This window comes from Mandrillus leucophaeus, unplaced genomic scaffold (assembly GCF_000951045.1).
Source record: "Mandrillus leucophaeus isolate KB7577 unplaced genomic scaffold, Mleu.le_1.0 Scaffold1098, whole genome shotgun sequence".
Taxonomy (NCBI): Eukaryota; Metazoa; Chordata; class Mammalia; order Primates; family Cercopithecidae; genus Mandrillus; species Mandrillus leucophaeus.
In genome coordinates, this window is record NW_012099187.1 from 235,407 (window position 1) to 261,095 (window position 25,689).

General features: G+C 37.2%; 2 protein-coding genes across 4 annotated transcripts in view; one reads left to right on the top strand and one right to left on the bottom strand.

Moving 5' to 3' along the window:
- LOC105546502 (lanosterol 14-alpha demethylase) overlaps nt 1–21,923 on the top strand; it is a 30,126-nt gene extending 8,203 nt beyond the window's left edge. The window contains exons 2-11 of one of the 2 annotated variants that reach the window (XM_011989726.1): nt 2,142–2,240; nt 5,293–5,469; nt 6,705–6,831; nt 7,908–8,082; nt 10,348–10,467; nt 10,883–11,078; nt 15,451–15,546; nt 16,849–16,884; nt 16,969–17,017; nt 20,239–21,923. In XM_011989726.1, coding sequence (XP_011845116.1) covers nt 2,142–2,240; nt 5,293–5,469; nt 6,705–6,831; nt 7,908–8,082; nt 10,348–10,467; nt 10,883–11,078; nt 15,451–15,546; nt 16,849–16,884; nt 16,969–17,017; nt 20,239–20,417 — 1,254 coding nt within the window. In that variant the 3' untranslated portion in view covers nt 20,418–21,923. Of the gene's footprint in view, nt 1–2,141; nt 2,241–5,292; nt 5,470–6,704; nt 6,832–7,907; nt 8,083–10,347; nt 10,468–10,882; nt 11,079–15,450; nt 15,547–16,848; nt 17,018–20,238 lie in introns of both variants that reach the window. The other variant, XM_011989717.1, reaches the window with a different exon arrangement.
- A 1,463-nt stretch (nt 21,924–23,386) lies between these two features.
- The window catches only part of AKAP9 (A kinase (PRKA) anchor protein 9), a 172,310-nt gene continuing 170,007 nt past the window's right edge, over nt 23,387–25,689 (bottom strand). For both annotated transcript variants that reach the window (XM_011989703.1, XM_011989696.1), the window contains exons 49-50: nt 25,446–25,585; nt 23,387–23,938 (exon numbers count right to left, since the gene is read on the bottom strand). In XM_011989703.1, coding sequence (XP_011845093.1) covers nt 23,901–23,938; nt 25,446–25,585 — 178 coding nt within the window. In that variant the 3' untranslated portion in view covers nt 23,387–23,900. The remainder of the gene's footprint in view (nt 23,939–25,445; nt 25,586–25,689) is intronic.

The window sequence follows — 25,689 nt, forward strand, 5'->3', positions numbered from 1 at the left end:
GAGTAGTGGCTGCGGCGGCGGCACTGCCGCTGGTGGCGCTGGCTGTAGCGCCCGCCGTTACCTTGTGATGGGAGGCGTTGCTGGCCTCCCCGGCTGTGTATCTGATCCTGGACGGGGTCGTGGTTGCGGCATTTGTGGTTGTAGCGGTGGCTGTACTGACCACGGCAGTGGTGCTCCTAGTGGCGGTGGCTGGATTGGCGGCTGTGGGTTTGAACGACCCTCGGGTCGTTGGGGCCCTTGGTGGGGGTCCTGATGGCGATGCTGTTGGCAGCTGGCCCGTCATCCTGGAGGCTGCCCTGTGTGGTTCAGGGTTTTGTGGGCTGTAGTAGTGCCCCTAATGGCGGTTTATACCCGTATTAAGGAGGATGTGTAGGGTGTGATCGTGGGAGTGACTGGAGTATGGTAAGGGCCTTCCTCCGATGCTAATAATATAAGTTTCTCGGCCGGACGCGGTGGCTCATGCCTGTAATCCCAGCACTTTGGGAGGCCGAGGCGGGTGGATCACCTGAGGTCAGGAGTTCCAGACGAGCCTGGCCAATATGGTGAAACCCTATCTCTACTAAAATACAAAAAAACAAAACAAAAATTAGCTGGATGTAGTGGCGCACTCCTGTGGTCCCAGCTACTTGGGAAGCTGAGGCCCGAGAATTGCCTGAACCCAGGAGGCGGAGGTTGCAGTAAGCCGAGATCGCGCCACTGGACTCCAGCATTGGCGATAGCGTGACTCCATCTCAGGAAAAAAAAAAAAAAAAAAAAATCATTTTCTCCAATTTAACAGCTTTATTAACCTAGCTTTCAACCTCCTAAATGTTATTTGATGGATGCACCCTTTACAGTCAGCAATAAGTAGTAGCTTTTGAAAACTATCCTTTTACTGACAATGCAATGTACAAACTTTTGACCAAGTAGCTTTTAAAATAATTTTTGTTTGAACCATACCAGGCATAAGACAGAGTTATTTATTTATTTATTTATTTCCTACACATGGGATTTTTAAGGAAGTGATATTTGTCTCTGGGAAGACAAAGTTACTTTTACTGTTCAAAGATAGTTCTATTAGCTGAGGAGTGCTGTGAGGTTGTGGGGCTCCTTTCTATTTGAGACCACCAGAGAATTGAGGAGTATTACCCTTTTTCATTATTGTAAGTTTGATTTTCAGGATACTTAATGTTGTAATCTGCAGGTCTCATTTTGTGGCATCTAAAGAACCTTTTATGAAGAATGCTAGAGTTCTTGCTAGAGCTGATCTACTCTCTAAAATCAGTGGCTCTAGTTCACTTGCAGTGAGAGAAGCATGAGATGGACTGTTTACTGAGAAATAAATGTAGCTTCTTAAACATTTCCCTTCTTTCTATACCACAAGTTACTGTTTGTTTTTTTGATACCTTCTTTAAGCGAGTGTCTCGGACTAAAATTGTGAGTAGTAGAAGAAGTAAGCAGTGAAGAAACAATATAGTGGGCCCTCCGGGGACACGAATTCCACATTTGGGAATTCAACCAAGTGTGTAGATCTAAAATACTTGGGGGAAAACCCCAATACAAAATAACACAACAATAAAAAATAATACAAATAAAAAAACACAGTTTAACAACTATTTACATAGCCATTACATTGTATTGGGTATTGTAAATAATATAGAAATGGTTTAAGGTATATGAGAGGATGTGCATAGGTTATACGCAAATACCTTGCCATTTTATATAAGGGACTTGAGGATCCCTGGATACAAATCTGTGAGGGGGTCATGGAACCAGTTCCCCACAAATGGCAAAGGACAACTGTAGTTTGACCTTTTTGGTTTTTTGCTATTAATGGTTAGAAAAGTTGCCTGGAGACACCAATAATAAATGGCCACTTTCTGGACAGTGTCCATCATTTAAAGTTACAGTGCCTTAGTGTTTATCTAGTTGTTTATTTTACACCTTGTTTTGAGTTTCTGTTCTTTTCTACAATAGCTACTCTCTTAAGATATTTGTGATTTGGCTGTTCTCAAGTTACTTCTGATGCTTCCTTTTTTTTTTTGGTAACTTTTTTTTAAGTCTTAATAGCTATTTTGTTTAATAGTTTGGTCATGAAATGAAACTGGATTTCTCTCTTGAAATGAAGCGAGAACTGAATTTATTATTTTTTTCTCTTGTAGAAAAGTCCTCCATACATTTTCTCCCCGATTCCATTCCTTGGGCATGCCATAGCCTTTGGAAAAAGTCCAGTTGAATTTCTAGAAAATGCATATGAGAAGGTAAGTCTTCCAAATAATTAGAGGGGGAAAAAACAAAAAACGAGAGAAGTGCTTTTTAAACTTTTTTTTAAAAAAGTGGCAGAACATTTAAAAATATTGTAATTGTATATGTATCTTCAGTATGGGAAACAAAATGGAAACTGCTCTGGTTTAAGAGATGGTATCTTACAGATACCTATCCTTTTAGCTTTTCCCATGTCCTGGGGTCATCTTTGAGACACCACTGAGGAACCCTGTAGTTCTGGCAACTATGGTTTAAAAGCCACTGTTCTGAGTTTTCTATTCACTTATTGTTATTAAAATTGATATTAATTAACCCTCATTTTTCTTTACCATGCATCTGTGGGATTTTCTAGCCTGCTCTATACATCTTCTGTGATTTCACTGTCCACTTGGATGACTCACATGACAGCATAGCTACTGAATTCTTTGCCCGTCTTCTCTCTAATGAGCTTTCCTGTGCCAGTTAAGCCATTTACTTCACAGTCTCACTTTGGACTTCTCACTCTTAACTCTTTCACCTTCACAGTATTAATTTAGATATCCTATTCTTAGACCATACCTTCTCCTGGTTTGCTTGTGCAACTCCTTAAATTATAACTATTCTTTGACCTCGTTGAATCTTGCATTCCATTTACTTTCTCCTGATCCATCAGCCTTCATTCTTCACTTTCCTTTTTCCACTTTGGGTCCATGGCATGTCGTTTCCATTACACTCTTGCCAATACTGTACTTTACATTTCCTAAACCCTGCATCTTTTCATTGTGTTCAGCTGGCAGAAGTCACCCTCGGAGGCAGCCAGTTATTGTCTCCCTCAGCACCAGCTTAGTTTCTTCTTGATTTTATGATTGCTTACCTTAATGATATTTGAACACTGCTCCACAGTCCTATTATGTTCTTGTGATTGGGCCTACTTTTCTGCTCATTACAATGACTAATTCAAACCTTCACTTTTCTTTTTTTTTTTTTTTTTTTTGAGACGGAGTCTTGCTCTGTCGCCCAGGCTGGAGTGCAGTGGCCGGATCTCAGCTCACTGCAAGCTCCGCCTTCCAGGTTCACGCCATTCTCCTGCCTCAGCCTCCCGAATAGCTGGGACTACAGGCGCCCGCCACCTCGCCCGGCTAGTTTTTTTTTGTATTTTTTAGTAGAGACGGGGTTTCACCGTGTTAGCCAGGATGGTCTCGATCTCCTGACCTCATGATCCGCCCGTCTCAGCCTCCCAAAGTGCTGGGATTACAGGCTTGAGCCACCGTGCCCGGCAAACCTTCACTTTTCTAAACTTCTGAATCTTTCTACCTCTCCATCAAAGCAGATGATTTTTTCTCCTGTTTAGGAGACAATGATTAAAAACATTGATTTAGGAGACAATGATTAAACACCATTTAAAGGAAACTTCCTCATTTTCTCAGTTTCAGATATGCAAACCTATTTGTATTTATATAGTAATCCTATTCTCTTTTCTTCCTATCACAGTAATAATTATAAAACATTTACTTTATGCCAGTACTTAGTGCTTTACAAAGATCATCTCACTGAAGCTGCACAGAAACCCTTTCAGGTATATTTGTTTTATAGATGACAAAACTGAGAAGCAGAGAGGATATATAATTTCTTCTTGGATTCACTGCTAGACAGTGGCCAGCCAGGATTTACACATGTTCTGATTTCTGAGCCTATACTTTTATTAACGATAACAATAATGGAAAACAAGTCATTAAGGTGCTAAGTAAGCCAAGGTACTCTTCTCTGCCCTGTATATAAAATTTGTATATAATTTTATATACAAATATATACAAGTATATAAAATTTGGCAGCAGCTCTGTGAAGAACTGCTATTATTATTATTACCATTGTATAGGTGAGAGAAACTAAACACAGAGATAGTAAGTTATCTGACTATAGGACCAAAGTCATACAGCAAATAGGTGGAGGAGCTGGGATTTGAACACAGACAGTCTGGTTCACTGTGTTCTACCACTTTGATTTTATTACAACTATATTTTGCCTCTTGTTGGAGGCTGAACTCTCCATCCCTCTTTTGTCTCAGGAACTTTTTACTTTTATTTGTTTTCTTAGTGTATTGTTGACTTCTCTTTCAACGACATCTTTCCTTTTTCTCTGAAAAATTCTTGTCACCCATTTAAAAACTTCCTTAAAGTGGCTTGTGAGGCTCTGTAAGGTCTAACGCTGCCTCGTGCTCAACTCTCATCTTCTCCTTTCTCTTTCCCTTACCTTTAGGGCCTTTGTGTATGTTTAGCTACCAAACTAACTCCTCATTCTTCTGGTCTGAACCCAGCTGTCTTTTCCTCTGTTAGGTCTCCCTTTTTTATATTCTCTCGTCACAGAGTTGCTTTCCTTTCTGAATACTTGTCACATTTGCAGTTTTACATTGATTAATTTGTATTTTTTCCAATAGACTAAGCTTGGTGAGTTGGGGACAGTATTTTTGTTCATGATTATACCCCCAGAGTCTAGTCTTCAATAATAATCAGAAAACTGCAAGGGGAAGCTTTTAACATCTAACCAAATTAATATAAAATAAAAAATGAAGTCATTTAATATAGGTGAGATAGTGCTAAAATAGATAAATAAACTTTTAGTTCTTCACATAGCAGGTACTATAGAAAAGGTCAAAATCTTTGGTTAGTCTTGTAAAATTTGTTTTTAAACAAAGGGGAAAGAAAAGTCTATGTTTTCAGAGGTGTTCATCACAGAATTAGCTGTAATAACTAAAGAAAACCCTGATGTCCAATAATTAAAGAGTAGTCAGTAAATTAACATTGTGATATTTATATAGACAATAGAAAATATTGTCAATATAAACTGAAAAAAGCATAATTAACAGTTATATTTGTACTACATTTGCAACTAAATGAACATAATTATAAATTTGGACAAAGGAAGGAGGAGTATGGCAAGATGAAAAGAATTGCTTTAAGGTTTATATATGTTTTTATTTTTTCAATAATGCATTCTTTTGTGATTTTAAAGTTATTGTCTTAGTGTTGCATGTTTTTTGTAACATCACCATGTGTACTTTTCTCTTTTTAGTATGGACCTGTATTTAGTTTTACCATGGTAGGCAAGACATTTACTTACCTTCTGGGGAGTGATGCTGCTGCACTGCTTTTTAATAGTAAAAATGAAGACCTGAATGCAGAAGATGTCTACAGTCGCCTGACAACACCTGTGTTTGGGAAGGGAGTTGCATACGATGTGCCTAATCCAGTAGGTGACACTGTTATACCATGAACAAAGGCAAATCTATACTTCAGTAGTTATAGCTAATAGTGAGACATTATACATTTAAAATGTAGAAACAGCCAGGCATGGTGGCTTATGCCTGTAATCCCAGCACTTTGGGAGGCCGAGGTGGATGGATCACTTGAGGTCAGGAGTTCGAGACCAGCCTGGTCAACATGGCGAAACCCCGTCTCTACTAAAAATACAAAAATTAGCTGGAGCTGGTGGTGCACACCAGTAATCCCAGCTACTTGGGAGGCTGAGGCATGAGAATCGCTTGAACTCGGGAGGTGGAGGTTGCAGTGAGCTGAGATCACACCACTGCACTTTAGCCTTGGCAACAGAGTGAGACTCTGTCTCAAAAACAAAAAACCACACCTACCCACCCACCCACCCACACACACACACACACCCATCCACCCACAAAGAAACCAACCAAACAAAAATATAATACAATGTAGAACCGGTTTATTCACTTGGTTCAAAAGTCTGAAGAATCGTGAGAAGAAGGGCCATGGATAACTGATAAGTAATGGGTATTTTGTTTTATAGTTGCTGTCATGGCTAAACAATATTAAAGGGCTTCCTGTATAAATAATGGAATCAGTGATAACTTAGCATATTGGGATTTAATATGAAAGGGTTATAAGACAATCCTGTTATTTCATCAAAAGGACTTCCTACCTACCCATTCCTGCCTGAAATTCTAACATAAGAGCTGTTTAGAGATTGCTGACTTTAGAAGTCCTCTTCTAATGCAACTACTTCAGGTGTGGGGTACATCTATGTGTATGTGTTACCCTCAAAAGCCAAATATGAAATTGTTTTAAGTTGATAATAGAACACAAATCAGACAATTGGCCCCAAAGCTTGGTGTGGGCTCTGGCTGTGAACGTAACACACATTAGCCAGTATCCTACTATAGCAGTTAAGAGTTAACATTAAATCTTGTTTGTAGTGATGGGAAATGAGGGAATGAATGGTTCTCCTTAAGGCCAAAAAAGAGGGCCCTGCAAAATCCCTCTGCTCAGATATTCATTTAGACTCCATTCATTTAGAGTCATATATATTTATTCTTTTAGACTCTTAAAATGTAAATGCCCAAAGGGTTAAAACCACTAGTTGTGTTAGTGTTACATAGGTATAATAATCTAAATGGATTTCATGATAAAACAAAAATGTGTTTTAGTGCTGTATCCCCTTTTTGAATTTTTTTGAAGGTTTTCTTGGAGCAGAAGAAAATGTTAAAAAGTGGCCTTAACATTGCCCACTTTAAACAGCATGTTTCTATAATTGAAAAAGAAACAAAGGAATACTTTCAGAGTTGGGGAGAAAGTGGAGAAAAAAGTAAGCAAAATGTTTTTTGTTTATCTTCACATTTCTACTTCTCTGTGAATAGAAAAGTAGAGTATATATGTATGTAGTATATAAAAAGCAAATTACAGTGTATGTAAAACTACCTTGGATTTATGGGAGGGATATGTAATGATTACCATGAAGTTGTAACTGAGAATCCAGCTTTTATACTGGGCTGCAGTTAAGTATTGCCTTCAGAGGCAATTGCTGTGCCCATAGTAGGAAGCAACATCTGCCCACAGGGCAGCAGGACCCAGGGCAGCAGGTCACTACATTCTGGGTCTGGCCTTCGGCCTCTGTAAGAGGTCCAGAATCTTTGTTTTTGGTGTACTTAAGTTGATATGATATATTTTCTAATCATATAAGAAACTGATGTATAAATTAGAATGCCAATGTAATAATGCATGTGAGACTTATAATTACAGCACCAAGAAATCCAGAATATTTACTGATATTCTCTTTATTGACAAATATAATTGGAAAGCCAAATGATCATTGGAAGTTCATTTAGTGAATGTGGAATTAACAGGAAATTAATTGGATAATTTTTGTGAGTTGAGTGTCATCAAATTATGCTTGCTTGGTGCGTTTGTCTCCAGTGTTGGGATATACTAATTGGTGATTATAGTTTTCTTTTGTATATGGCTAGTAATTCCATTTTAGTCCTGATCTTCCTACTTTTAACCTGGGAAATAATCTGATCTTTGGCTGCTGTTCCTTGGGAAGTACCTTATTATTGTCATATGTACTATAAATAACATTTTTCTGCTTTTGTTATTGTGACCTGAAAATCAAATAACCACATTTATTCTTTTTATGATGAAGTGCTCATGAGTGAGGTTTTGAGATGTGTTTCTGGGATCTGTTTTGCCTATTCAGAGGGACAGGGTACTTCCTATTGTTTGGCTTATTGCCCCTCTTTATTGTTGTACATAGTCACATGTCTGTCTACAGACTTTTTTTGATGATATCAATAGGATCTTGTTTGTTATTGAGCTCTGTTTTTATTCTCAATTTTCTTTCACTTTTTGGAAATAGTAATGAGAATAATCTTTTTTTCTCCCTAGATGTGTTTGAAGCTCTTTCTGAGCTCATAATTTTAACAGCTAGCCATTGTTTGCATGGAAAGGAAATCAGAAGTCAACTCAATGAAAAGGTGGCACAGCTGTATGCAGATTTGGATGGAGGTTTCAGCCATGCAGCCTGGCTGTTACCAGGTTGGCTGCCTTTGCCTAGTTTCAGGTATGGATAAGGAAGATACTACACTTGGTTATTTAACCTTGTGTAATTATTGTAGTGTTGGTATGCTTTGCCTTAACAAAGATAAAAATTAACATAATTTATTTTATTTATGTTTTTGTTTTTGAGATGGGGTCTTGCTCTGTTGCCCTGGCTGTAGTGCAGTGGTGTGATCTCGGCTCACTGCATTCTCTGCCTCCTGTGTTCAAGCAATTCTCCTGCCTCATCCTCCCGAGGAGCTGGGACTACAGGCATGTGCCACCATGCCCAACTGATTTTTGTATTTTTAGTAGAGACAGGATTTCATCATGTTGGCTAGGCTGGTTTCGAACTCCTGACCTCAGGTGATCCATCTGCCTCAGCCTCCCGAAGTGTTGGGATTACAGGCATGAGCCTCTGAGCCCAGCCTAGTTTAAAACCTGCTTACGTCACATATTCCTTATCCTCAGGAAAGTCTCTGAACTATACCTAAAAGTGATACAGCCCTTCTCTAAGCACTTGTTTGACATCTTGGGTGGCTTTTTATTTTATTGTGAAGTTTCTTTGTTTTGAATATTTGTGCCTTTATTTAATTTTCTGTTTCTTAAGGACAGGGACTGCCTCTGATATAAAGAAATACTGCTTTTAGGATGTGATCTATAGCTTAGTGCTTAGTGTTTTGCGTTATTAGTAGGCTTTCTATACTTTTGTTGATTCATTTGTGTTTAGGTGTTTAGGTGACAGATGGGAGGAGATAGATTGCTAGTCCCTTTTCCTTCTATTTCTGTCCCCTCTATCTAGTTATAGATTAGAAGAGGGGTGGGAGTAAAAGGAAGAGCCAGGAGAGATTCTCTAAAGTTCTCTGGAACTCATCATACCTTATATTTGCAAGTAGCTTTGCAGTTTCAAAATGTTTTAATATATATTATATTAGAACACCCAGCACAGCCCTGGGCCCATAGTGGGTTCTCCATAAATGTGCATTTCTTTTTTTTTTTTTTTTGAGATGGAGTCTCACTCTGTCATCCAGGCTGGAGTGAAGTGGTGCCATCTCGGCTCACTGCAAGCTCCGCCTCCTGGGTTCACGCCATTCTCCTAGCTCAGCTTCCCGAGTAGCTGGGACTACAGGCGCCTGCCACCACACTCGGCTAATTTTTTTGTATTATTAATAGAGATGGGGTTTCACTGTGTTGGCCAGGATGGTCTCAATCTCCTGACCTCGTGATCCGCCTGCCTCGGCCTCCCAAAGTGCTGGGATTACAGGCATGAGCCACAGTGCCTGGCCCATAAATGTGCATTTCTACCTGCCTGTTTCTACCTGCTGTGTCTCTTGGATGAAGTCAGAACTTGTTATGTTAAGCCCTTTACATTCTGGCCCAGTCTTTCTTTCTTTTACTCATACCGACTAATTTAACCAAATTATTCCATTCACCTTCTTAAACAGGCCTGTGTTTTCCTGGTTTGACTGTATTCATACAATTAAGCTCTAACATCTTCTCTTCTGTACACATGGTCTCAGTCGATTCTCAATAACAGAATAACAATCTTGTAAATGAAACAGTGTAGGAGTTTTTATTAGAAGGCTTGATTTAAGAGGGGTCTTGGGAGTCAGATTGCCTAGTTTTAAATTCAAGCTCCAATGTTTGCTTTCTGTGTGATCTTATGCAGCTAGCTATAACTTGAGGTTAATGTATGTACCTCACAGGAAGATAAAAGTGAGTAATTCATGTAAAATACTTAACATGGTACCTGCTACATAATGAACATATTATTTAAAGGTAAAATTTAGGAGTTGAAGTTTGTTTTCTGAATCTGCTAGTATTTTCACCCCCTACAAAAAACTGTTGTATTAGAAAGTGAAAAGTAGAATCAGATTCCATAGAAGAACCAGAGTGACTCTCCTACTTTAAGACTTGATTTGGTATTAAAATTGGAATTTTATGTTAATTTAAGAGTATTCTACTTTCTCTTGAACTGGAAAATACTCCTAAAGGAATTTCTTCCTTGTTTTAGACCTTTAGTTTGAACATAGGTAATATGTTAAGAATCTGAGATATATATGTTAAATAAAGCACAGTTCTTGCCCTTAGGGACTATGGACATTTTTAACAATGTAAGATTTTCATGACTTCCAATATGTTCCTGGTTCTGATTTTTTTGTCGATTATTTTAGAGTCATTAAAGTTAGTTAAATAAGGTGCTTTATGCTAGGTCCTGGTTTTCAAAATGAATTTGATCCTAGAAGGTTATTTCTTTATTAAAAAAATCATCTTTGTCTTTTAATTACAGACGCAGGGACAGAGCTCATCGGGAAATCAAGAATATTTTCTATAAGGCAATCCAGAAACGCAGAGAGTCTCAAGAAAAAATTGATGACATTCTGCAAACTTTACTAGATGCTACATACAAGTAAGTGCTATTCAGATAACATATTAAGCTGAAGCAGGAAATTACACATTAAAACACAATTAAGTAATATTTCCAGTTAAAAAACAGTGTTGCTGGCGAAATAAGTTGGTAACTATGATCCTTGGACTTTTTAAATTGTTGAGACATAAACTATCGGCATCTGTATCTTACTGTAATCCCAGTAACTGGGTATGGTAAAAGTTTGCTAATGAACTGTAATGGAGTCTTTTGTAATCAAAATCGTTTTGTGCTGGTCTGTCTCTTCCCTAAGAGAAAAAAACTCTGACTTGTGATAGTCAAATATAAGAGACTATTATACCTGAAAAATGTATTCATTATGTCACTTTATTTAAAGGTTGAGGCATGAAATGTATGTGCCAAAATGTTAAATTTGTGTGTTTGGTTCATTCCTTAGGGATGGGCGTCCTTTGACTGACGATGAAGTAGCAGGGATGCTTATTGGACTACTCTTGGCAGGGCAGCATACATCCTCAACTACTAGTGCTTGGATGGGCTTCTTTTTGGCCAGAGACAAAACACTTCAAGAAAAATGTTATTTAGAACAGAAAACAGTCTGTGGAGAGAATCTGCCTCCTTTAACTTATGACCAGGTTTGTTGGATTTTTCAGTTTCATTGCTGCCTTATGACTTTGAGTATCTGTGGCTAATTTTTAAAAGGGACAATTTGAGATTTTCTATGTACTATAGCTTAAACTGATCAGCGTCTCTATTTTTAGCAAATTCCCCATAACCTTACCTAAAATATCTTAATGCTATTGCTTCTTGCCATAACATGAGCAGAGACTTCTAAAAGTAGTAGTAGTAGTAGTAATGAGGACTAGATATTTACAAACACTTTGTGCAGCTTGCTGGGGTGGAAAGGAAGAGAGGACAACTCACTGCACAACCTGACATTCCATCTTGGAAGCAAACCTTGTTGATATCATCTTCCTGTTATCTTTTGTGTTTTTGGTCGTATATTAATATGGTGTATTACACTGATTTTCAGGTGTTAATTGTATTCCTGGGATAAATCCTACTTTGTCATGGTGCATAGTTCTTTTTATATGTTACTACATTCAATTTGCTGGTGTTTTGTTGAGGATTTTTGCATCCATATTCATAAGGGATATTGATCTCTAGTTTCACTGTGATGTCTTTGGCTAGTTTTGATATCAGGATCATACTGGTCTCATAGAATGAATTTGGAAGTATTCTTTTTTTCTTCTAAGTTTTGGAAGAGTTTGTGGATGATTGGTGTTAATCCTTTTTTTTTTTTTTACATATTTGCTAAAATTCAACAGTGAAATCATCTAGATCTGTGCTTTTCTTTCTGGGAAGACTTTACTTACTAATTCAACTTATTTGTTACAGGTTTATTCAGATATTCCATTTCTTCTTATGTCAGTTTCAGTAGTTTATATCTCTAGGAATCTGTCCATTTCATCTAGGTTACCTAATTTGTTGGCATACAATTGTTCATAGTATTCTCATAATCCCTTTTATTTCTGTAAGCTCAGTATTGATATCTCAATACTCATTCTTGTTTTTAGTAACTTTTAAAATAACAGCTTAATTGATATATTTACATACCATAAATCCATCCATTTAAAATCTATACTTTGTGGTTTTTAGCATATTCAGAGTTGGGAAACCATCATCATAATTTAATTTTAGAACATTTACATCACTCCCAAAAGACAGCCAGTACCCATTAGCAGTCATGCTTCATTCTCCCTGACTCCTGCCCTTGGCAACCATTAATCTCTTTTTGCCTCTATGAGTTTGCCTATTCTGGATATTTCATATAAATGGGATCATACAATATGTAGTCTTTTGTGACTAGCTTGTTTCACTTAGCATGTTACCAGGGTTCATCCATGTTGTAGCATGTATCATTACTTCAGTCTTTGTTATTACCAATAATACTCCATTATATGGATATACCACATTTTGTTTATTCATCAGTTGATGGACATTTGGGTTGTTTCCACCTTTTAAATTATTATGAATAATGCTGCTCTAAACATTTTTTGTATACTGTATATTTGTATTTATATACTGATTTTATGTGGACATGTGTTTTCAATTTTGTGGGGGTCATACCTAGGAGTAGAATTGCTGGGTCATAAGATAACTTTGAAGAACTGCCACACTGTTTTTAAAAGTGGCTGCACCACTTTCAAATCTCAATAAACAGTGTATGCTGGTCCTGACTTCACCCCCTCACCAAACTTGTTAACTTGATTTTTTTGTTATAGTAGGTGTGAAGTGGTACTTTTTTTTTTTTTTTTGAGACAGAGTCTTGGTGAGATGCCCAGGCTTCAGTGCAATGGCGCCATTCTTGGTTCACTGCAACTTCAGCTTCCTGGGTTCAAGCTATTCTCCTGCCTCAGCCTCCCAAGTAGCTGGGTGCACACCACCACACCTGGCTAATTTTTGTATTTTTAGTAGAGATGAGGTTTCACCATATTGGCCAGGCTGGTCTCGAACTCCTGACCTCAAGTCATACGCCTGCCTTGGCCTCCCAAAGTGCTGGGATTACAGGCGTGAACCACTGTGCCCAGTTGGTATTTTGTTTTGATTTTTCATTTTCCTGGTGACTAGTGATGTTGAATGTCTTATGATGTGCTCTTTGGCTTTGGTATATCTTCTTTGGGAGAAATGTCTGCTCACATCCTGTTCCCATTTTTAAAATGAGTTGTCTTTTTATTATTGAGTTGTAAGAGTTCATGTATTTTTTTTTTTAATGTGGTTTTGGTGTCGGAGAAACCAGTACCTAATCAAAGTGTATGAAGATTTATTTCCGTGTATTCTTCTTAGTGTTTTGTAGTTTCCTATTTTACATTTAGGTCTTTGATCTGTTTTGAATTAATTTATGTATATGGTGTGAGGTTATCATTCTTTTGTGTGTGGTTATCCAGTTGTCCCACACTGTTTGTTGAAAAGATTATTTTTTCTGCGTTGAATTGTCTTTGTAAAAAATCTATTATAGCCAGGCGCAGTGGCACATGCCTGTATTCTCAGCTGCTGAGAAGCTGAGATGGGAAGGTCGCTTGAGCCCAGGACTTGGGGTCCAGCCTGGGCAACATAGTGAGACCCTGTCTGTAAAAAAAAAAAAATGTTTTAAAAAGCCTCTTGACCATAAATTTAAGGCTTTATTTCTGGACTCAGTTATATCCCATTGATATGTTTAATCTGGTGCCATTACAGTAGTTTTGTAATAAGTTTTGAATTCGGGAGTGTGAGTCCTCTGACTTTGTCCTTTTCAAGGCTGTTTATCTACTCCTAGTCCCTTTAATTTCCATATGAATTTTGGGGTCAGTGTGTCAATTTCTGCAAAGAAGCTAACTGAGATTTTTGACAATGTTTGCATTGTATTGCTATATTAATTTGAGAGCATTGCTGTCTTAACAATTTCAGTCTTTACATCTATGGACATGGCATGTCTTTCTATTATTTTAGTTCTTTAATTTCTTTCAACAGTGTTTTGCAGTTTTTGGTGTACAATGTTTAAACTTCTCTTATTAAATGTATTCTTAAATATTTTATTATTATTATTATTTTGATGTTATTCTTTCTTCTGCCAGTTCAAATCTGCTGTTGATTCCCTCGGGTGAATTTTTCATTTCAGTTCTCATACTTCTCAGTTCTTGAATTTCTATTTGGTTTTCTAAAAAAAAATTTGTTGATATTCTCTATTTTACTAGCGATAACTAGGCATATTTTGCTATAATTCTTTGAACCTATTTATAATAGCTGATTTAAATCATTATCTAGTAAGTCCAATGTCTGGGCTTCTTCATTGATAGTTTCTATTAAACTGCTTTCTTTTTCTATGCACTGGCCATACTTTCCTGTTTTGGTGTGTTTTTTGTAAGCTTTTGTTGAGAACTGTACATTTAAAATAATGTGGTAACTGTGGAAATCAGATGCCCTCCTCCCTGGGTTTATGGTTGCTGGCTTTTTGTTATTGTTACTGCTGCTGCTGTTTGTTTATTGCTTTTCCTGGATTAATTATGTCATTCTTTGTTTAGTGAAGTCTTTGAAATCTCTGCTTACGTAATTACTTTAGTGGGCATCTGATATTTGGACAGAGATTTACTGAAGTGCTTTGAACAGCCAGTCTCCTAGCTTTTGCTGAAAGGCTCTGTGTGTGTGTGTGTTAGGGGATGTTATTAACACTCCAACAGGCAGTTACAAGTCTGCCTTCACTACCTGTGTATACAGGTCAGCCAGAGGTAAAAGATTACAGCCTCTTAGATCTTACCTGGGCAAGTGCATGGTCTTATACATATGTGTGGCCTTCAAGATCCTCTTATGTTGGAACTTTTCAAAGTCTCCTGTGGACATCTTATTCTCCAGTTTTCCCTTTTAAACTTCTTGTTCTGTCTCTTAGCACCAGTTGATATCACCATCTCTGGTGCCTTCAGTGTTAAACAATTTTTGCTAATTATTTTTGGAAAATTTGCTCTGGCTCCTCTAATACTTGTTAGGCTTCTGGCTTTCACAGCTGCTATAGTTGCCATGCTATCGGTTTCCGGGGCTACCATGGATTTGGGGAGAGGAGGATGAGAGAAATACAACTTCCACTACCACAAAGCTTACTCTTCTTACCAAGATTCAGATTTATTTTTCTTGAATTAACTCTCCTTACATTGTTGCAAGCCTTTGATTAATCTTCCGGAATTTTGAAAAAGTTGACATTGAGATTTTTGCTACCGTTTTCATTTTTTGGAGGAGTGAATTTTGTAGGTTCTTACTTCATTCTTCAGGGCGGATCACCTTTCTTTCTGTTACCTTGCCCTCCTTTTTCACCTTGGACAGTGTGGTAGAGCATGATAATCCCAGCCACCTTGAACCAGTTACCTCTACTTTTAGCTGGAATGCAAGCTGTCTTGTACTAACCAAGACGTTAAACTAATTTTTTATACTGTTGAAGTATGTTATTTATAACAATCAGTAAATGCTTTCTCATTTTAGCTCAAGGATCTAAATTTACTTGATCGCTGTATAAAAGAAACATTAAGACTTAGACCTCCTATAATGATCATGATGAGAATGGCCAGAACTCCTCAGGTGAGTATCTTGGCTACATCTTCCCCTCTATACCCCCAGTTTTTATTTATCAAAAAGAGGAAATAACTGGGTGTGGTGGTTCACACCTGTAATCTCAATACGTTGGGAGGCTGAGGTGGGAGGATCACTTGAGGCCAGAATTTGAGACCAGCCTGGTTTGAGACCAACGTAGTGAGACCGACCTCATCTCTACAAATTTTTTTCTAAAAATTAGCTGGCCAGAATTGCACATGCTTGTGGTCCCAGCTACTCAGGAGGCTGATGTCGGTAGATTGCTTGAGCCTGGGAGGTTGAAACTGCAGTGATCCATGATCACACCACTGCACTGCTGCCTGGGCAACAGAGCAAGACCTTGTCTCAAAAAAAAGGAAAAGAGGAGGTAGAGTAGCATAAAATAGATTTTTTTTTTAAATTAAAAAAGTAGAATAATCATTTTTATCTAACTTCAGTTTTATATATTCTAAAAACATATTTTTAACATAATTGTAGATAGTATACATACTAATCTTTTTTTTTTTTTTTTTAAAGATGGGATTTCTCTCGTTGCCCAGGCTGGAGTGCGATGGCGCAATCTCGGCTCACCACAACCTCTGCCTCCTGGGTTCAAGCGATTCTCCTGCCTCGCCTCCCGAGTAGCTGAGATTACAGGGGCATGCCACCACACCTGGCTAATTTTTTGTATTTTCAGTAGAGACAGGATTTCTCCATGTTGGTCAGGCTGGTCTCAAACTCCTGACCTCAGGTGATCTACCCGCCTTGGCCTCCCAAAGTGCTGAGATTACAGGCGTGAGCCACTGCGCCCGGCCTACATGCTAATCTTTAATGCTAATCATGCTCTGCATTTTTCTTTAACAATTGGGGTTTTAAAAATGAAAGTACATATTTTTCTTGGTTTTAAAAATAACATTTTGTTGTAAAAAATTGTTAATATGAAGTGTACAAATTGGATAGTGAAAGTCTCTCTGAAATTCAAACCCTACCTCCAAGGCATTATGGGTTTGATTTGTGTACTGTGTACTTCCAACCTAACGCTGGCTCACTGGAAATCATCTTGAGTTAAAATAATTTTTAGTTTGCCTATTATCTAGCCAGTTTTTAAATATATGTACAGATGGTTCTTGATTTATGGTGATTCAACTTACAATTTTTTGACTTTATGATGGATTTATCAGGATGTAAACCTATCATAAGTCAAGGAGCATCTGAGTATCCATGTATGTTCATGCTGTATTACACAATTATCTGATTATTTGGCAGCACATTTTTAAATTCTCTAATGAAATGTGTGGCTTTTGTTTATAGACCGTGGCAGGGTATACCATTCCTCCAGGACATCAGGTGTGTGTTTCTCCCACTGTCAATCAAAGACTTAAAGACTCATGGGTAGAACGCCTGGACTTTAATCCTGATCGCTACTTACAGGATAACCCAGCATCAGGGGAAAAGTTTGCCTATGTGCCATTTGGAGCTGGTAAGATGATTATATTTTATATTGGAAATGTTTGTTCTGATAACATACTTGTCTCTGTCAAAATATTCTGTATGAATTGTGTTTACAAATTATCTCTCCCTTTCCTCATTAGGGACATTTTTGCAAACTTTTATAGGAGACGAATCTTTATAAGTTGGAGAAAAATATTTCCTTTGTACTAAATGGAATTGTTCAGTGAATCCTTATATAATGCTTCATTACTTCCTAACCTGTCTGGTTTTATTAGGTCTAATTTTTATAGTCCACCCTTGTTTTCCCTTACAATAGTATTTAAAGCTATTTGTGGATTTCTCTTTTAAAGAACCATTGGAGTCAGCACACCATTCAGGGAATTAATTTAAGTTAAATATAAGAGATTACTAGTATTTCACAAAAAAGCAAAGACAGTCTTTTAAAATTAAAGCTTTTCTGGATTTGCTCTCTGTGACTATCCTTATGAGAAAATGGTCTTTGAATCTGGGCAGGTTGTGTGTAGGCTTGCAAATTTCATTTTCAATAAGATCCTAAAATAATTTAGGTATACCCTTGTTTCTCCAGTAATTTCTTTATCCATTGGTTCTCTGTACTGATTAAACTATGTTCTATGACTTGAGTCTTTCCAAAGGGATCATTTAAATGACAGATGACTTGTCATTGGTCATACTTTTTTCCATGTATAAAGGAAAGTATAAAGTCCTTTGGGAACTTCATATCTTAATTTTATGTAATAAATTCAATACTGTGGTATATAACACAATATATAAAAGAATCATAGTTTTTTTGTTTGTTTGTTTGAGAGAGTCTTGCTTTGTCACCCAGGCTAGAGTGCAGTGGTGCAATCTCTCAGCCCACTACAACCTCCACCTCTGGGTTCAAGTAATTCTCGTGCCTTAGCCTCCTGAGTAGTTGGGATTACAGTTGTGTAACCACCATGCTCAGCTAATTTTTGTACTTTTAGTAGAGACTGGGTTTCGCCATGTTGGCCAGGCTGGTCTCGAATTCCTGGCCTGAAGCGATCTGCCCACCCCGGCCTCCCAAAGTGCTGGGATTACAGGCGTGAGCCATGCCACCTGGCCAAAGAATCAGATTGTTATACAGATGGGAAGAGTGTTAGTTCTGTAGCCCAATTTCTGCCCCAAAGATGAATCATTTCTAAACTAGTAATTATCTGGTTTCCACTTGAACTTTACTAGAAATGGGTTGTGGGTTATTCAGTTACCTTATATGATAGCTCATTCCATTTTTGGACAGCTGTCATTTTTAGAGCCTTATATTAAAGCTGAAATCTGTTTCCTTTTAACATCCCATTTATAGTTGGTCCTAACCATAGTCTCTGAACTTATATTGTATGGGAGATTTGAGTACAGATACAATGTCTCCTCAATCTTTTTTTCAATCTTCGCGTTAGTTTCCTAGGGCTTCTGTAACTAATTACCACAATATGGGTGGCTTAAAACAATAGAAATTTATTCTCTCACAGTTTTGGAGGCTGAAAGTGTGAAATCAAGGTATTGGCAGGACCATGCTCCTCCTCAAGGTTCTACAGGAGAATCCTTCCTTGCATCCTCCTAGCTTCTAGTGGCTCTTGGCAATCCTTGGCTTGTAACTACATCATTCATTCCAATTACTACCCATCTTCAACAGGCTTTCTTCTTGTTCATGTCTCTGTATCTTCACATGGCATTCTTATAAGGACACCAGTCATTGGATCTAAGGCCTACCCTAAGTCAGGGTGATCTCATCTTAAATAATTACGTATATAAAGATCCTATTTTCCAGTTAAGATCACATTCTAAGGTTCTGGATGGACTTGAATTTGTGGGGGGATATATGATCTCACATTAATCACATTACATGTCTCTAATTTCTTTACTCATTCTTTTACTTTGTAATTGTGCTGTTTGTTTATGTTGGTGCATATAGTTCATTCATTTTCATAATATTACATTTTGTGAATCATCAGAATTTATCTACTCTTTTGTTGATTCAGTTTTAGGATACTTCTTGCTTGTTGTGATTAAATCCTTTGACTATTCTTCCTGTAAGCCAAGCTTCTCTTTAGTTGTTATATTTGAAATATGGACCAACTTGTAAATGCTCATCTTAAATGTCACTCCTAGAAATAAGTACAGTTATGGGCCAAGCAAGCACTGTGCTAAGCACTCAGTATCAGTTTAGGTTTCTTCTTTTGATGAAAAATCTTGCAATGAAATGCCCAAATCTTAAGTCAACATTCATTGAGTTTTGACAAATGAATAATCTTTAGTTAAGTCTAATTTATCAGTTTTTTAAATGGTTATTGCTTTCTGGCCCTGTCTTGAAATTTTTGCTTAGCTCATGTCATGAAGATATTCTCCTGTTCTTCTCTACTAAACTTTATGCTGTTAGCATCATGGTTTGTAACCCTTCTGGAATTAATATTTGATTATGGTGTGAAAAATTTCATTTTTCCCCCATGTAATATCTAGTTATTCCTGGACCTTATGTTGAAAAGACTTTTCTTTTCCTCATTGGCTTGGTGTCTTTATTGAGAATCAAATAACCATAAAAATACTCTGTTCTGGGCTCTGTGCTCTGTTCCATTTATCTATTTGTTGATCCTTACCTAGTACCACTCTTGTGTTTTACCTTTAGTCTTGAAGTCAGATTTGAAATCAGTTTTATGTCTTCCAACTCAGTTCTTTTTCCAAGATTGCTTTGGATATCCTAGGTCCTTTGTATTTACATATACATTTTAGAATTAGCTTGTCAGTTTCTACATGAATGTGACTTTTTAGTATATGTATTATTTTGGGTTCATTAAATCTCATTTTCTTTCATAATCATTTATAATGACATTTGAGGTTTTGACTGGAAGGTTTTCATATTGACTTTTAACTAGGGCTTTCTTGGGACAGAAACAGAATATTCTACTATATTCCCAAACTAGATTACCATCTTATGATTCAAACTTTCCCATATATTTAACCCAGATATATGTTTTCAGTAAAAGTAATTGGAAAAGTTATGTGATTAGTCAAGTACTGTTTTCCTAAAATGTGATATTGAAAATCTCCTGGAATTTTTAATAATTCACAGTTTTATATGAAAAGAATGTCATCTTTTTATTATACTATGTGTACATTTGCTATTCATCTAAAATGTAAATAAAAATATCACCTCAGAGTAAAAAGGATGAGAAAGAATTTAAACCGATTCTTGTAACTTTTTCTTTTTTTTAGGGCGTCATCGTTGTATTGGGGAAAATTTTGCCTATGTTCAAATTAAGACAATTTGGTCCACTATGCTTCGTTTATATGAATTTGATCTCATTGATGGATACTTTCCCACCGTGAATTATACAACTATGATTCACACCCCTGAAAACCCAGTTATTCGTTACAAACGAAGATCAAAATGAAAAGACTGCCAGGAGCTAATATATGTGATCGTCACTGTAAGCCACAAAGGCGTTCGAAGAGAATGAAGTGTACAAAACAACTCTTGTAGTGTACTGTTTTTTTGAGTGTGTAATTCTAAAAGCCAGTTTAACTTATGATTTAGTATTTTGTTAACTGAATGGTTCTATCAAATATAATAGCATTTGAAACATTTTCTAATAGTTATGTTACTTATACATGTGCTTTCAGGAAGTTCATTAGTAAAACAACTGTTCGGGGGGGATCTAGGTAATTGGCAGATTCTAAATAATATAATTTCCATGTAGTAATTTTAAGAGTACTCATAGCTCTTGCCAAATAAGTTCAGGGTATTCAAACCTTGGACTAGTCCTGCAAGGTATAAAAAATAAAAATCCCAGTGAGATACTTGGAAACCACAGGTTATTATTTATCTGGGCAATTATTGTGTGTGTGAGGATGGAAGAGGGAATAATCGAACATCTAAAGCCTTGAATAAGAGAATACTAACTGTTTTAGTATGATGATATTCAGAAATGGAGATGTTATAGAAAAATAAATCCTTTGGAATTTTAACTAAAATCACTGCATATAGGAAATTAAGAGATCTAGGACCATATTTGATAAGATTTCTTAAAAATAATGTAATTATTAATGCTAAAGACTGCTTGTGTATCTTGATCTAATTACTAAATAATTACATGTTTACCTGATAAGTATGTATCTAGTTCTACAAGGTCACATTTATGTGGAAGTCCAAAGTCAAGTCCTTAGGGAATAATTTTGTTTTGGCTCACATGTTCCCTGCTTCCTCTCTTTTTTTTTTTTTGAGATGGAGTCTAGCTCTGTTGCCGAGGCTGGAGTGCAGTGGCACGATCTTGGCTCATTGGATCCTCCGCCTCCCGGGTTCAAGCAAATCTCTGCCTCAGCCTCCCAAGTAGTTGGGATTACAGGCGCCTACCACCGTGCCTGGCTAATTTTTTGTATTTTTAGTAGAGACGGAGGTTTCACTATGTTGGCCAGGCTAGTCTTGAACTCCTGACCTCGTGATCCACCCGCCTCAGCCTCCCAAAGTGCTGGGGTTACAGGCATGAGCCACCGCGCCTGGCCTTCCCTGCTTCCTCTCTAGAATCCAGTTAGGGATGTTTGTTACTACTTGTGTTGATTAAAACAGTTAAACTAACTTTTTTCTTTTAAAAATGTGAGATCAGTGAACTCTGACTTCAAGATAATCTGAAACCAGGTCCTTGGGAGTAATATAATTGGTCACATTCTGTAAAGCACATTCTGTTTAGGAATCAACTTATCTTAAATTATAACTCCGGGCCTAACTATATGAGATGGCTGAAAAAATACCGCATCATCTGTTTTCACTAGATGATGCCAAAATATTTTGCTTTCTGTATATTACAGTTCTTTTTAAAAGGCTGGAAGACTCATGTTAAACTCTAATTGTGAAGGCAGAATCTCTGCTAATTTTTCACATTACAATTCTCTTTGAAAAAATATAGCCTGTATTCATGAATTGTAAAGTATGTGCTTCAGTGAGCAGAGTTAGGGAATCCAGGAACTTGAGTGAGGGAAAAATTACATCTTTATTTGCACTAATTTCTAACTGCAATTTAGTATTTATTTCATTTATGAATTTGGGCAACATTAGCAGTATCCATATTTTGTCAATAGAAATCTCAGATATTTTCATATTACAGATGTTACAGATTTCTTGAAGTATCTAGTTACGAACCCGAGATAAGGCTAGTCTAATGTTTAGTGAATAGTTTTAGACTTAACAGATTTCATTTTTAATCACAGACTAATTATTGAGGTGCATAAACAAGTGTGACTGCAGAGGCCTAATATCATAAGGAGGCTTGGTGGTCAAACAATGGCAGTAAACTCAGCTTGATCAGATCATTTGTCCATGTTTTTTTTCTCCACTGTCTCCTAGAGCAGAATGGCCTTGAATGGCAAGCCATGCTTAGCTGAAAAAGGTTTTTACCCACGACCTGCCCCTTCAACTAACTGCTTTAGAGTATGTTTGCTATTTCTAGAATTCCTCTTATTGGAACCCAGCTTCTAATGTGGAAAATTTAAGTATAGTTGGCCCCTTGTATTTGTGGGTTCTGCATACTCTGATTCAACCAACTGTAGGTTTAAAATATTAAAAATAAAACCCCACAACAATCAAAAAATAAGTAGCAACTATTTACATAATGTTCACATTGTATTAGGTATCAAATAATCTGGAGATGATGTGAAGTACACAGGAGGATATGTGTAGATTATTTGCAAATAGCACATTGTTTTATAAGAGACTTAAGCATTCGCGGACTGTAGTATCCAAGGGGGATCCTGGAATGAATCCCCCACACATGCTGAGGGATGACTGAAATTGGAAATGTTCAAGACTGTACAACTTTCTCCCATGCCTGTTTGTGTTGGTATAAATCATGGAACATCAAATAAGAAGACAAAATCCTCCGGATGTAAGCATCAAATACTAGTCCTCTTGCTGTTTTTAGTGAGTTGCCATGTTATTGGGGAGGACTCCAGATGAGAAATAACATTGCGATTTGTATTATCTCTGTGACAGCCTCCCAGTCTGAATTTGGCTTGGGCAACAGGGATACTGTTTAATTCTGCTGCGATGTGATTAAGATCTTTTGAGTTAATAATTTCTTCATCTTTTTAGTGGGCCATGGATTTGTGAGAACACTTCTTTGGAATCAAGTAACACTAACTGTAATGCAGTAAATATTGATCAATCATGAAATACCAATATAGCTTTTAAAAAACATTATGTAGATGTAAAGTTGATACAAAGACACATGGAAAACTTTTCAACAGTATTAACTCTAAGATTAGGACAACTTTCTCTGAATCTCTTACTCCTACATATTTGACATAAGTAATGAGATGCTATGTACCAAGAACTATAGCTCAGTTAAAAATGAAGAAGGTTCAAATACAGTGTGGTGAAAATGGTGAAGTCATTTTTATTTCAGTACTTGACAAAATACCCCATAAAATTCGAAACTTCTACCATTATACAAAAATAGGTCTCTACAAGTGATATTATCTGTTTTCATCACCAGTAGAATATATTAGGCAAAACATGTAACTTCAGTAGCCTTATAAGGAAAGTGCAGGACACCTTGAGCTACACATTCAGCAGTATTGTAATGCGTAAAAGTTTAATCTTTTCACCCATTTGATAAATACACAAGGTTCATAATTTAATGTTTTAAATTAGCATTCCACAAATATACAGGTAATTCAATGATTATTGTGCATGAATACATACACAATGCTTATATATACAAATTCCAGTTTGTTTTCATGTGCTGGCAAGGGATTTGTATACAATCATAAGCTGTGTTCATATTGGTCCCATCGAATATTCACAATACAAAAGCACAAAAGAACCAATGATTTACAAAATGAAATCTGTTTAAAATCACTTCAACTAATGATGTTTCAAAGGATTATCTTCTCATGCCAGCATGAAATTGAGTAGTTGAACCTATGAGAGAAAAACAGGAAATTCAACTGATTTCAAATTACATTGCTACCTGTATCAGACCCACTAGAGTTCACACAAAGGAAATTATTATTCTCCATTTTTTTAAAAGCCCTTTTTTCCTTAAAATGTCTTCATACTTAAACTGATAAACTGGTCCCCCCTTCCCCCCCGCCCCCACCCTCCGCCGACATGGAGTCTTACTCTGTTGCCTAGGCTGGAATGCAGTGGTGTGATCTTGGTGCACTGCAACCCCCGCCTCCTGGGTTCAAGCGATTCTCCTGCCTCAGCATCCCGAGTAGCTGGGACTATACATACGTGCCACCATGCCCAGCTATTTTTGTATTTTTAGTAGAGATGGGGTTTCAGCATGTTGGCCAGGCTAGTCTCGAACTGGCTGGTCTTGAACTCCTGACCTCGTGATCCGCCCGCCTCGGCCTCCCAAAGTGCTGGGATTACAAGCATAAGCCACCGTGCCCAGCCCATATACTTAAGCTGATTTTTAAGAGATTTTGAATATATATTTAAAAATCACCATGACTGACTCTATAGCAAAGTAGGTGAGACTAATGTATAGAGTTTTTTTTAAAGTGCTCTCAAAGTTGAATGTTCTATACCTCATACATTTTTGAAAAATCTTTTGGTCTTCAAAATCTGGGTTTTGTGAAATTTGGATGCTCAAAACAAAACAAGCCAAGGCAAACCAACAAGCACACTCAGCTATGATAATAGAAGTTTCCTATTACTACAAGATGCTTGGGTTTAAACAAATGCTTTCTTGAAGGAAGAGAGAAACTACTAAATGATTCAAAGTCTTTGAATCAGGAGTGAACTGAAGTGAGAAAGGGAAAAGAGGTTTTCCTTCCATGAACAGGGAATCCACCTTTATTTTAAAGTATGAATTGCTTTTTGTTTTTGAACAAAGAAAAATAAAAGAATCCTTACGAAGTATTTTAAAATGGGATAATTTTTTTGGATGATACATAAAGGCACAATATAGTAGCAGGGAAAATGGTTACATTAAGTGCTTAAAGCAAGTGCTTCCTCCTTAACTCCACCCGATTTGTATGCCTTACCACTTTTTTTTTTTTCTTTGAGACAGGGTCTCACTTTGCTGCCCATGCTGGAGTGCTGTGGCACGGCCTTACCACTTTCTGCCACGCACTACTTAGGAATACGTTCTCCAGTAAGGCTCTGTAGACTCAGAGTGCCTTGCACATTGGTGCTCATTGTGCATTTGTGTCATCAGTCCGCTGAATGAAGATAGTAGGAAATCATTTTTGGGAGGAGAGATCTGGGGTGATAAATCATAAATCATATTTTCACTTAAATTATTTAAAGTCAGTTTCTCTGCTGGTTACAAGAGTTTAAGCTTTGGCTAACTTAATAGCTCATGCGCTACACTGGAAGCTTTGATTATCCTAATGATGAGTGTGAAAGAATTTCAAAAAAAGGGGAGCTGTGGGTCTAGCACTGTGGTGCTGCCAAGATGTGGTTAAACTTAGAGCACCTGACTGTACAGTTCCAAGTCGTCTTTGCAGTGCCTCCAGCCGAGTGATATAATCTGTTAGGGCTCTGTCAGGATCGTAATTCTGAAGCTGAGAACATGCTAAAGAACCAGGAATGAAATCAGCTGGAGTGCCTGGGTACCTAAAGGATTAAAAATATGTACATGAATCAAGTTATCCAGAAATATGCATACAAGTTACCAACCTGCCTCTACTCCCTTCCCCAAAAAGGTGGGTCACTTGTAC